This window comes from Scleropages formosus, chromosome 18 (assembly GCF_900964775.1).
Source record: "Scleropages formosus chromosome 18, fSclFor1.1, whole genome shotgun sequence".
NCBI lineage: Eukaryota > Metazoa > Chordata > Actinopteri > Osteoglossiformes > Osteoglossidae > Scleropages > Scleropages formosus.
In genome coordinates this window covers 16,299,291-16,313,374 of record NC_041823.1, presented here as the reverse complement: position 1 = coordinate 16,313,374, position 14,084 = coordinate 16,299,291, and the positions used below count along the sequence as shown (strand labels likewise).

The window sequence follows — 14,084 nt, the reverse complement described above, 5'->3', positions numbered from 1 at the left end:
TCAGCCTGAATGCGCCTTCTGTAAAGATGAACTTTGGACTTACCCATTCATTGCTTTTGTATCGGCATGCCAAAGTATTATTAGTGAACAAAATTGGCTCGGAAATAAGGCTGTAACGCTGCTGAGATGTTTTTGACCAAGGTGATTTACTACTCAAACGTCCAGCGCTTGTTACCATAAGCGGACTTGGAAAGTGCGGCGGCCGAGGAAACAGCGCGCGCGGCTCGGCCGCTGAACGGTGAACCCGCCCACCGCTCCCACCAGCACATATTTCCTCAGCCATTGCAGGGAGCCATTTTGTCACTGGTTGAGAACACGGAACCGCCGTTTCAAAAGACAATTTTGAGCTTAGATGCTTCGGTCAGTCAGGAAATTGACCCACAAAACCGCTGCAGAACCGACTATAGTGTTAGACCCTTCGATGGACCCGTCGAAAATCCACCTACAACAACCACGCATAACGAAGAACACCGGTGACGGCGCTCTACACCTCTATATAAGAGGGAAAATAAGGGTGTGTCGAGTCGGTCTCCGAAAGCACCAATCGCAGCACAATGTGGGTGGACTTAAAAAGTTTAAACGCTGAGATCGACGGTGAAATGAGCTAATAAAAATATACTGCGCGCGCAATTGCGCCCAATAGCAAGGAGACCTGAGAAATATTATGTTAATCAGAAAGATGTAGTTGAATGGCACGTCCCTCCACCAATGAAATGTCGGAGAGCAAGAATGGAACCAATACCGAGCGACAGAGGGCGGATTTGGACGCAGGGGGCTGGGTACGAGGTATCATGGAGGCTCAGTTAGCGCGTAGCAGCCATTGAAGGTGGCGAGTCTGTGGGCCGGAGGTGTGGAGTTAATGCGATTTTTTTAAATTTACGTTTTTTCTATTTTGAAACTTTTTATTTTTGTACTTTTTAAAGATGGAGATGAAGAAGAGAATTAGTTTAGAATTAAGGAACAGGACCCCAATTGAGGTAATGAATTACGCTTTATTTATTTATTTTGTCAAAATTGTGGGGTGGATGTGAAATATCGATGGGAAGGTTCAGCGACGTCCGAGTCCACATGGGCGGTCGGGATGCGGCTGCCTGAAATTGAACTCGAAAGTTTCCAGTTAGTTAAGGAAGCAGATGTTTATTTTGCTAGTTTCTTTAATAATTCACGCGAAAGATGGAATTGAGAGGCTCTGCGGGAGCTGAAGTGTTGATAAATTCAATCAGTCCCCGTGATGGCGATGTTGTGGTTTAGCTGATATAATCTGCAGCGAGTGTACAGATGGAAGAGGAGCTCCGTCCCCTCCGTCTGTGGCGCGTCAAGTCATGAATCTATTAGTCCATATATTAAACATTTAAGTGTTTTCTTCGCCGACAGCCCAGCAGCGAGGTCCGCGCCACCTTGAGCATAACCCGTTTAAATGTCTTTTCTCCTGGAAAAGTCAAACTCGAAATTAACCCTTTCGCCGGTGGCCCCTGTTGGGATTCACGCGTAGCTGTGTAATTTCCCAATTTGTCTACTATTGCGTCGAAAGTAACTTTTCGATTTCAAAGCTGAACCTCGAGTCGTGAGATGTGTCGCTGCTATAAATAGGTATAAAGCACCGAGACAAAAGCCGTGCCCTCCGAAGAGGTTAGCAGCCGAGCTAACAGCGGGACTAGGACTGTCCTACGTGGATTGTCTTCGGCACACACAGCAAATAACGAGGGACGTTCAGTAAACTTCCTCCTTCTTTGCACGAATATTTTACAAAATCTTTGTCGCGAGGAAACTTGAGTCTTCCCCCCCCACACTGTTTGCAAAAAGACTGCCGTTGACGTAAAACTGTGTCAAGGATAGTACGTTGAGACTGTGACCCTCGGCCTCGTGCGGATGGAGACGAGGTCTCGAGGCAACGCGCTGTGCTGTGACGCGTGCGGTCGAGCGGGGCTCTGACGGACGGCCCTCCTCTGTCTGCCGGGGTGTGTTTGAGTCCCGGCCCGGGCAGCTGGAGTCGCCCGTTCAGAGCCCCCACGTCGAGCAACTCTCTTGGTTAAATAGCCGTGTGGTACCATGCGCCAGACGTGGCTTTCTCGACGTCCTCGTCGTTCGAACTGTTCTGGGCCCCTCGCTTCTTTTGACACGCTGCTATGGCGCATTCATTTACCTTTTTTTTTTTTTTTTTTTTTTTTTTTTTTTTTGACCTGAAGTGGGGCGAGCTATGTATCGTTTTCAAATCTGATAACTAAATTCACTAATTTCAGTGCCATCTGTGCTAAGAATGCTAGTAAACGCCTCCATGGCTCTTGCAGTATTTGCCAAGGAGTCAGTCCTCGGTGGTCCCGTTTTTTGTGTAATGCTCGAAGGACTCGGGCAGATGGCGCAGACCACCCTCCTCCTCCACAGGATTAAACCTCCTGCTTTTTCCCGCGCGAACCCTCGCGACTCACCGACGCAGGCGGCTCGCGACGCGCGTTCTTCACACTTAACTCTCACTCACACACACACACACAGACAGACAGACGCTTGTTTCAGTCTCAGGTTATTAATATTGTGTGATTGTACCTTCGAGCCCTGATCGTGTAGAATCAATGTTTCTAGTTTTGGTTGTGTCTTTGTGTGTCCTAATCTAAAGAAGTTGGATTAGCCGGCAGTATTGGAGAGATTTGGCCCGTGTTCGTAATGGCAAAGCGCGGGACGCGTGACTCCCTCTTAAATATTTAACTTCATCTGTGTTCAAACAAAACACTTTCACTACGTCCAGCTCTGCTGGGACTTGAGTGAGTAATCACGCTTCCTCACATTTCCTTACAGAAGTCTGGGCTGTAGAAACACAAAATAAAACAGAAGCATCGTTCCTAAGCGCCCAGACCCCATGTCCAGGTCTCGTTAATGATCTCTATCACTTTTAACCAGTATCTAGCATCTATGGTTTCTTTATATTCAAACAGCATGGGGGGGAATCACACATTTGTCTTATCAGTGCCGTACATTAAAACTTAACCTTCTTAGAAGCAATAGTTCATTTACTGTTGTCAGCGTGTCTGTTGAATTCTTACGGTTGCCATTTTAAAACTTGTTATACTGAGGTGATTATTGCTGCAAATCCCTATACATTCACCAGCTAATGTTTATATGTAACACATGTACTGGATATTGAACATACATGTGTAGTTGGGGCTATAAGTACAGTTATAACTGGGGTTTTTAATAACCACGTCGCAGTCAAGGTACATAATAAAGGTGCCGGACTGTTACCCTCCCCCACCTCTACCCGCTTGGTGCTCTGACACAAGAGGTCCAAAAGCACAAAGGTTTTCGGTTCTGGCTCCAATTTGTTGGAACGATCTCCCTCTCTCACTCAGAACTGCTGGATCTCTGTCAACATTCAAGAAGTGTCTCAAAACTCATGTTTTGGACTGACTTCTCTCCCTATTCTTTGTGCTTGATAAACATGTACATGTGTTTTATCTCACGCACAGACACACACAAACACACAGTCTGAACCGCTTGTCCCATACGGGGTCACGGGGAACCGGAGCCTAACCTGGCAACACAGGGCGTAAGGCTGGAGCGGGAGGGGACACACCCAGGACGGGATGCTAGTCCATCACAAGGCGCCCCAAGTGGGACTTGAACCCCCGACCCACCAGAGAGCAGGACCCTGGTCCAACCCACTGTGCCACCATGCCCCCCTGTGTTTTATAAATGTTTCACAATTTTTTTAAATCCCTGTATTCATCTGCTTTTGTAATGTTTACTGGTTTATGCTGTGCTATGTGACAAATTGTACTCAATTACGTGTATCCAACGGCATCTAGTTGTCTCTTGTTTGTGTAATGCACTTTTTGTATTGTTCTCAGGTGTGCATTTTTGGAGAAGAGCATCTGACCTCAAATAATAAATGATTGAATAAATGTAAAGTGATCCACCCACTTCACTCTTTTAAGACCTCATATTCAAATATACTTTCAAAGAAAAAGCCTTTAAGATTTCTTTCCATCCATCCGTTAGGCAGGGTACGCACTGGGTGGAATATCAAAATATCTCACTGTGTACTTTTATCATTTTTATTAATTTCAGGAAGTTTCTCACTTAAGGGTTCCATTCCGAAACCCTTATGTATGTCAAAATCTACATGAATCGGAGTTGACCCCTCAATCCAATCACACACCTCGGTTATGTATATGTTCTGACAATGCCAGTGCATATGTTTATTTCTATCAGTTTCTTTTATATGAAATAAGCAGTGAAAAGTAAATTTAATATTTACTTTTAATTGTGTACTGTAAAAGCCTTCCCCCAATTTTTATAAAATTATTTGCTTCCTGAGAACAGTATGGATATCAACAGTTTGCATACCAAAAGCCTATTTCCCATTATTTTTATTGGTGAAAAATGTGTTCCCAGCCCATCCAAAAACCTAATCACTTTTTCCCAAATACCAGCATCCCTCAGTTTACATAATGAATGCGTTCCTGAAAACAGCACGATGTCAATTTCGGATACAAAAACAGCTGTTCCCCATTATTTTAAGTGATGGGGCGATAATACGTTCCCGTCCCATAAGCAGGAATCCAGTGAGTACATGGGGTTTGTGTTTTTGTGCACTGCTGCTAAAATGCACATACGTACCCAAAGCACCATTAGCAAGACTTTTCCTAATTGCTCTGCTGTCTCTGCAATCATTCAATTAACACACACAATAGGGCTGAGAGACTCACCCATGGAATTTCACACTTCCCATGATGCCTTACTCTCTTAAAGCAATACTCACATTCCTGACATACCAACGGATGGAGAGATCTGGATGCAGAAACCCCACTTACAGTACATTTCTGCACTTTCATTTAATTTGCGCACTTAATTTTTTCTGCACGCTTCAGATAAACTGTCATGCTAATTTATTCTGTAAATTGAAAATTGGTTGTCGAGAGCAGTTATACCGAATTTGGTATATCGATGGATGTCTGTACTGTATACAGTAGATGTGAAGAAAACTATCCTTTCACGTGTTCTTTCATGCATTCTTCTTCTTTCATGATGTTCACTGTTGAAACAGAGAGACCAAGTTCACATGCTATTGCTCATAAGCTTTGTCCACCTTCATGTTTCTTAGATTTTTATTTCTGTCAGTTTTGGAGTATTTGTGCATGAGCTGTGCTCTATCACAACTGATTTCCTTTTTCCACTCATATGTCAATTTCATGAAACAGAATGCACAAGAAAATATTTAGTGACACTTGAGTAAAAGTAGACCAAATTAAACGTACATTTCTTGGCATTTCAAAAATTTGGAACTTGAACTTTTGTCACATCAGCATAAATGTATTAAATGTTAAAATGACTTGCCGGAAATGAAAACGGATATTTTAAAATTGCTGCCATTGCTGCTTAAGTAATTTAGTTGTTTCATATTTTTACGCCTGCCTGGATCATCTTTCACTGTAGTTCACTTGCTGTCAAATTTCCTTTTCGGTCAAACGTAATATATCCTGGTTTGCTCATTGTCAACGGACGTCCTTGATGCAGAAAGCTTGTTGGCAAGAAACTCAGTTTTATTGAACTCTCTGAAAGGTGTTCTTTTGATGTTCCTTAGGTGGCCGAGCTGGTGGTGGATAACTGCCGTTCCAGTGACGGTGAGGTGGAGGGTCTGACAGACGACTTCAAGGAACTGGAGTTCCTCAGCATGGTCAATGTGGGCTTGACCTCCCTGGCTAAGCTCCCTTCCTTGGCCAAACTCCGCAAAGTGAGTTGTTTCTTCCACAAGTTGGAGCCATTTCACTTACCATGTTTTCCAACTAATCTGTTGTTCTGCCATCGCTAGATTTTTTTTTCTCTCAGTTGCCTTGCATATTGTGGTGTCAGAAGTATGAAAAATAATAAAACTCAGTATAATGTCAGCTTTATGTCCTCAGTGATCCTCATATACGTTTTATGTGGCAGGGAAAAACAAACTGGACTACCAGGGTAAACACAACCTTACCCTAAGTGTAAAATCTTGGTATGTTTTGACAAGAATGTAAGTCTGCAAATGTGCTTTAGTATTACTTTTTTTATTCGGTTTAGAGAAATTTGCATAATATTTAGGTTTTAATTTTCCAAATGTAATAAGTTAAATTGTTACATTTATATTTTGGTGTGTTTGAATTTTCACTATGCAATTGTGTCATTTTCATTGCATCATTCCTCTCCTGTCATGTCAAAGTTGGAGCTCAGCGACAACAACATCTCAGGGGGCCTAGAGGTGCTGTCAGAGAAGTGTCCCAATCTGACCTACTTGAACCTAAGTGGGAACAAGATCAAGGAGCTCAGCACAGTGGAAGCATTGGTGAGAATGGGCAGTCAGTGGTTCACCGGGGGTGGGGTTGTTGGGGAGGGAGCTGTGATGCCCATTATAATAATACTCTTTCTTGCATATTCAGGTCATCATGTGTCTGTAAGTGTCTGAATCTATAGACATCTATTCTCTAGCTGAATTTGTGATGCTCACATACTGGGATGAGTTATGTTTCACTGAAGATTGATCTTACTCATCAGTCATCCATACCCACCCCTCTGGGCTTAGTAAATGCCCTTGTTGTTTCTGGAAGCACTTTTTTTAGTGTTAACCAAATGAGTTTGTGAAGTAGCATGTAGACAAAGGTGTTATTGCACATGGAATTTTGCACAGATTGTAGCAGCATAATCAACAGAAGTGGTAGAGTAGCGAAACACAGCAGCCGAGTACTTATTCAGTAGTTACTGAAGTAAAAGTACTCATCCAAAAATTTGCTTGGGCAAAGGAATCAGGCTAAACCACTCAAGTAGTACTCGACAAGTTATTGAAATTACTTTGTTTCAAATTAAGCTTTTTAATGTTATGAGTCACTTGCATTGTTAACATCTACAGTATGCAGCTGGAGCTCATCTTTTAGTTGATTAAATTTGCAGTGCTAATAAAAGTAGTTATACTAATCAAGTAAATACAAAGTTAAGACCACATTCTGGTAGGTATTACTACTAACAGTGATTTAGCTGTCGCCTTTATCCTAGGTGACTTACAACTTAGGTTTGTACACTAAGCTATTTACAGAGATTGTTTACTCATTTATATGGCAGGGTTACATTACTGTATCAATTCAAGGGTGTTATAGCAGGAGCAAGGATTCAAACTTGTCCTTTCGCTGTAAGCTGACAGCTCTAACCATTGCGCTACCTGCTGCCCCAAAAGCAGTTATTTGAAATTTAGCTGACACCTTTAACCAAAGGGATTTAAAACTGTTTAGCATTTTAAACAGCAGGCTGTTTATACTATAAGCGCTCTGAGTAAGGCAATATAGCAGTGAGTAGACTGGGATTCGAACAGACAACCTTTCGATGACAAGTCATTATCAGTAACTGCTACACTGCTGGCTGTCCCATAATAAGAAAACGCAAAGCTACCCTATCCAAATAAATGAATAAAAGGCCAGTCAGACTTAGTTATGTAAGTGATGTCCTAATGCTAATATTAATTACATTAGTATTCTTGTTAAAACATACACCGATGTGGTTGCCTAATTACTACACAACAGAAGAGCAGCAAGCTACTGCAACATGTCCTGTAGAGTGGGTGTGTCAGCGTTACGCTGACATTGACATCTATTGGTCGTGAGGGGTCACGTCACAAGTTAAGTGTAGGTGACTGTAGTCAGTATAACCATTAGGTTACATAGTGTCCAGCTTTAGCATAAAACTTGGGAAATGTGTTCACACTATTCAAAAATTACATTCAACATTAAATTGAAGTAAAAGCATCAATATCAAAATTTACTCAGAAATATGTTCTTCAAACATTTGCTGTGTAAAAGTAATTTACTGCCCACCTCTGGTAATCAATAGCAGACTTGGGTCATTTTGTGTGCTTAAAAATTTGAGATAGAAATGTGGTGCAGTTCAGGAACTGAAAGAATACTTTAAATTAAGTAACATGTTTTTGCCAGGATACTCCTTAAGATGCGCACTAGCCATCTTTACTCAGGGGTATATTTATTGAATATTTTGATCTCATTGAATATGTTACAAGTGCTAATTTAAGTCTGTCTTCTTATTGCAGCAAAATCTGAAAAACCTGAAGAGTTTGGACCTTTTCAACTGTGAGATCACCAGCTTGGAGGAGTACCGGGAGAGCATCTTCGAACTGCTGCCCCAGGTGACTTACCTTGATGGCTTCGACCAGGAGGATAATGAGGCTCCTGACTCAGAGGCAGATGCTGACGATGACGGTGAGCAGTGTGGAGGTGTTTGGTTTGAAGTCCCGTTTGCTTTAGAAGTGAAAGATAAGACTGGTGCCTACCTGGTTTTGCTTCACTTGATTCTATTTTTGTATTCATTTTCAAAGATGATGATGATGAAGAGGAAGGAGCTGGCCCAACAGGAGACTGTGACGATGATGATGAAGAAGAAGAGGATGAGGGTTCAGAGGGTGGAGAAGAGGTTGGGCTGTCATACCTCATGAAGGAAGGTATCCAGGTGAGAATGTGAAGTATCCCCCGTTAATAATTTACATACAGGTATCCCTCGATTTACAAAAGTACTCTGTCCTAGAAAATGCTGCTTATTTAAAATTTTTGGATTCTGAGACCCTGTTCTATATTATTTTAAATGGAGAAAAATAATAATGCTTTCCCAGTCTATCTGGAAACCTCAAACCTGCTTCCCCAAATATCACTACAACAGCTACTGTATGTAATAGAACTACCTGCCATCACTGTGCTGTCAGCAGGGCTCAGGACACAGGAAAGTAAGTACATGAGCTTTATCTCGCTCCAGCAGGATTAAACTGGAGTACTCACCAAGCACACACACCCCAGCCTGAGCTGTCAGAGAACAACACTAGGGCAAGCAATTCTCCCATAACTCCCCCAAATGGTAGCCTGTTCAACGTTGTACCCACAGGGCAGCACTCACTTCTGGGTGAGTAGTTGTAGGTACGTTAACTATGTACTTTGCTTTACATCAAAGTCTCGTGTAAATGGATAAATGTAAATAAAATACCCGATACAGCTGAAGACTCCTGTGGCACTTTCAACACTTCCCATAATGCAACACTCTCACATTCCTAACACACCAACGGAGATGTGGATGCAGACACATGAACCATTTTACAATTATCACTTAATGAGGTAATTAATGAGTGTGTATCTAGGCAGTAGGTTTTTTAAATGAATTGCATTTTTCTTAAATCCAGCAGACAGCAGCCAACATAACACAAGCTGTGGTGTATTAGTGCACTTCCGCTTCACTTGGGTGATGTGTGGGTCTTAAATGTTTTTTTTTTTGTCAGGCTTCGGATAAATTTTGTTATGCTGATTTTAATTCTGTCAATTGCAGATTGGGTATGAAAAGCAATTTCAGATGGTTAAAAAAATCAAGGAATGCCTGTAGTTCAAAATAAGTTAATGTAGCATTTGTCTAAAACAGATCTGAAACTTGGTCAAATATTGCTGACACTTTGCTTTTATATTTGGGTTTAGCTGATTTAGCTTTATTAGGATTGTAGTTATGTGTGGTCTGTTGCAGTTACAGAATTATCCTTGTCATGTCTTGATGGAAGTGTTTTTTTTTTTTTTTTTTTTTATTGCAAACATTTTTATATCTCTCATGTATTGTTGAAGCTCTCAATTTAAACACCTAAATGGTCTTTGACTTCAGAGCTTGGCCCACATTGTGTGGTTATAAAATGTTAATTTTTTAAAGCATGTTTTACTCTATTTGCAGTGGTAGAATTTAGACTTAGGTTTTCCAGCTATTAGTGTGATGAATGTGAGCTTTTACCCAAGGATGAAGAGGATGATGATGACTATGTTGAAGAGGAAGAGGAGGAGGAAGTAGAAGGTAAAAATTTTAGTCTATGTAGTTTAAACCTACCAGCCCTATGGAAACTCAGTGTTTGAGTTTGAGATTTTTTCCTCTTGGGATCCAGTTGTAAACACAGCTACCAAAATATAATCTCTTCTTTTTTCCTTGCATTAAATGGCTTTAATTTGTTCTGTGTGACACTGCTCCAGACTATCACAACCCTACACTACAAATGCAACGATTGATATTGGATAAATGGGTGAATAATTTGGGTTTTAAGGGCAATGCCTGAGTTTATTTAATTTCTCTCTTTAATTGGTTGACCAGAATTGTATAGTGTTGTAAACATAACATTCTCTCTTCCTCTGTAGACGAGGATGGAGCTCATGGAGAGAAGCGAAAGCGAGACCCAGAAGATGAAGGAGAAGACGATGAAGATGATGACTAATTTTGTCTGACCCCAGCATGACCCAGAACTAAGCTGTAGAACAACAGACTAAAAGTTTGAATTTGCAGATTCAGTTCTTTGTATACCATAGCTATCACTGTAGAGGCTAAATGTTTCCTTTTTATGTATATATAATATATATATAAATGAAAAAGGAAAGGTTTTTAAGATTCATTTGTAATCATTCCAAGTTTCTTCCCTCCTAATGTCTTTTAAATGAGGGTTGGGGCAAGGACAGGGTTTTTTTGGTCATCTGGAACCTCAAGTCAGTGATTGGTTGCATGTAAAGGTGCAGTTTTTGGTTAACTTCATATCTGATTTATGTAACATTAAGTCAGTAATGCTTTGTTCACTCATTGTATTCCAGTGCTTAAGCCGAAGGTCTTGTATCTATCAAGAGTGATAGCTCTGGCTCTCTTTCTTTGTACCCCTTTGACCTTGCTAAGGTTTAGGCTTTGCTCAGCTCACCTGTGTTGTTCTTCAGGATACAATAATGATCTTTGCCTGTCAGCAGCATGGACTGCAGCTGCAGATGGGCAGGAACATTTGGCTCAAATGTTGATCTTTGAACCTACCCAGAAACTCACCTTTGGCTGGTCACCTTGTGCTGTTTTTCTTCCATATCTAAGTTAAGGGTTTTCCATTTATGCGTGCTTTAGTGTAGGATGGGACACAAAACTGACTGCATTCACAATTAGTTAACCTAATAGCCACAGTAGACTCTTCAGATTTGTTAGGGGTTGGGGGGGGCCACTTTGGGGAGGTACTGGAATAGTAGTTTTTAATCTTTTTAATCTAGTCCAGTGTTGACCCTGGAGAGCCCCAATGCTGCAAGAGGTAAAGTATCATTGATTGAAATAAGACCTATAAAAGGCTCATAAGTATATATGTATTTAAAGCTCAGGTGGACCAGATTTTTGAGGGCTTTGTGGATCTCCAGGACTTTACGGTCATCTCGGTGTGTCCTAAATTAAGCTAATTCTTACCTTTGTCAAGCAGTGGACTTTTTTGTATTTACAGTTAGAAAATGTTTGTATGGCAATATGTACATAGTATCTGTCCCAACTTCTGAATCTGTTTTTTTTTTTTTTTTTTTTTTTTTTGCTATTTCTTTGATCCTTTTTTAAAAAAAAAAAAAAAAAAAATGAAAGGAGGGAAAGATCCATACCCAAGTATACACTTAGTATAGTTTTTTCTGTCCTCTGCTATTGTGACAGTTGTGTGTTTGGCGTTTGTGTGCTGTACAATTCAAAAGAGTTTTTAAATAAAGAAAACAGGTTTTCAGAGGTTTTACATGTGGGTTTTTTTTTTTTTTTTTTTTTTTTTTTTACACCCCAGTGGGTTTTACTTGTAATAGTGTGACAGCAGTTTGATATGTTCCTACACATGGAATACAGTACCAAGCAAATATTTTCTTGTGCCTGTTGGTGTATACATTATCAAATGAACGTAACACAAAGCTTTCTTTCTAGAGCCTTATTCTTCTTTTCAAAAATATTTTTGCAATGAGCTGAAAGGATGGATGTATTGTGATAGATGTGTAGAATTTGCCCTCCTCTGCAATGCTGTTCCACCTTTCCCAAGAGGACAGTTGAATAAATGGGCAGGGCAATAACACTGGCCTTATTTTAGTTGACATGGTAACTATTTCTTAAATCTGTGAAATCAAAATGCTTTTTTTTCCTAAATTCTATTCATCTTACTTCTTCCTGTAGTGCAACATTGTGTTTAAGGTCAATGGAAAAATTTAAGTTCAATGGGCAATGCAAGAAGTTCTAACCCTTGATGCAGTAAAGTGGAGTGAAGATGGAAGCCCAGGACCCAGAGCAGAGGAAGGTACCAGGTGGTGGCGCCAGAGACCGAACAGGCCCTGTATAGCAGGTCCCTCCTTAACAGTTAAGTAGGTGGTAATAAAGGAGGTTTTTGACTTCAGGTTTTAATGAGCATGGCACTCATTGTTCCAATTTTGTCAGCAACCCCAGGTGACATTAAGCGTGAGGAAAAGTTAACGGTTACACCGACTGACTGCTACTGCAGAATAACACCAGAAAGAATAGTCCAAAAGTTGCTAATATGCTTGATGGCCATCAGTCGGTGACAAAAGGCTTGTCGATCATCTAACAGGAACAGTACAGTTCGGCCTGGTCAAAATGTCTCAGTGTTTCCTTGTTATCAGCCTGGCCTTTTTTCCCCTCCTTTTTTTCTGCTGTTTTAAGCTGTTTGTGGTCCCATGCTTACTGAGGTTAGGGTTAATGGTGCTCTGGTTTCCGTCTGAACCTGCAGTGTCCTCAAAGGTCCTGCTGCCCTGAGCCATAGCTGTGCAGCGCTGGGACTGAGACAGCTCTCAAACTGCCAGATACTTGTCACTCGCACAGAATTTAAAAATGAAGCATCAGCTTCTCAAGGCCTTCCTGTTCCTTCTGTGTTTGAAAAATGCAGCAAGGCCACATAGGTGCATAACGTTTACAGCTTGCCACAAGCTCACATTTTCATGCTTTCACCTGTTAATAAAATAACATTAACAAGCGTTCAAGCGGTAGAAGTTTTAGTCTGGTTGTGCTTTTCAGCGAATGCCAGGTAGAGTTAGACAGAGAGGTTACCGAAAGTGCTCAGCTCCACGAGGCCAAGTGGAGCGCAAAACAAGGCAACACACACACACACACACACAGAGTGATAATGGCAAAGTGAAAATAAGGGGGCGGCAGCAGAGTAAAACAAACAATGACATTCTGTAATGGAGGATAAAATCAAAATCCACCATTGTAGGTAACAGGAATAAAATAAATGCACAGGTTCGAGAGCTGGTTGCTTCCTACCTGGCGAGAACTTGCTAACCAAACAGCACTAGTAGAGGACACTGGTGACAAGGCACGTTGGCCAACTGGAGTAAGCAATTAGTAGTAAGCAAGTTGGGGGGGAACAAAAACGTAGGGGATGAGACTGGGCGTGGAACCGGGAAACGAGTCGCAGATGAGCCCCAGGAGGGTCAGTGGGTTTGGTGGTGGAGACCGCAGCGGAAAAGAGAAGCTGGTTGGGGGTTTGAGGTGGCAGGACCACCTTGAAATGAGTGCAGAGAGTAGAGCACCAAGATGTGTGCAAGCTGGGGCTGCATGAGACTGGGCAGAGTGCAAAGTAGACAAACCGCTACCAAGCGAGGACACTAGGAAGGAACTGGAAACATGCACGTTGGGTATGGAGGTTAGCAGGTGTTTATGTGTGTTGATTGACAGCTGGGCCTGGCCGGTGGTGGTGGTGTGGTCCAATACTTCTCTCCCGAAATTTCTTTTTAACAAACTCCAATTTAGATCAACTGTAAGGGCACCAGAGTCACACCATTTATATCGGGCATCGGACCCTCCAGTATGGGTACACTAAGAGAGACTGTGCCACACACATCCTGTGTGCTGGTCAGGGTATTAAGCTCAAGGAATTGTAACTGTACAGCAGCAGCAGGACCATTTTCTGCTAAATCTTTAAGCTATCACTCCCAATAGTTTAACCAATTTTTTCGTGATACAACTGACATTTCTTCAACTGTGTGACCAACATATGAGACTCAATTTTGCTATTGACTTAGACATATGGAAGAGAGGCAATGACCAGAGGGGAAAAGCTACAATTTCAAAAAATTGCTGCTGCACATCTTTTTTTGAAGCACTGCAAGATGTGTGTAAAGTGTGAAGGAAGGTGCTTTGGAAAGATCCCTGGCCATGCGAGAGCATCATATGTAGAATGACAGATGGATACTCAGAACTGATACATAAAAATCAATCAGTTCTCTGGGAATTTGGAAATGTCTGCATTTTTGAAAATTTGTAACTTGGGTATTCAAAATAAG

At 41.4% G+C, this 14,084-nt stretch overlaps 1 protein-coding gene across 1 annotated transcript; it reads left to right on the top strand.

Moving 5' to 3' along the window:
• Positions 1–778: 778 nt before the first annotated feature.
• On the top strand, positions 779–11,344 carry LOC108941854 (acidic leucine-rich nuclear phosphoprotein 32 family member E-like). Its single transcript, XM_018764740.2, has 7 exons — positions 779–977; positions 5,576–5,725; positions 6,185–6,307; positions 8,054–8,222; positions 8,339–8,469; positions 9,780–9,834; positions 10,170–11,344. The coding sequence occupies exons 1-7, from the start codon at positions 924–926 to the stop codon at positions 10,244–10,246; spliced, it is 759 nt and encodes a 252-aa protein (XP_018620256.1). The 5' UTR covers positions 779–923; the 3' UTR covers positions 10,247–11,344.
• Positions 11,345–14,084: the final 2,740 nt, after the last annotated feature.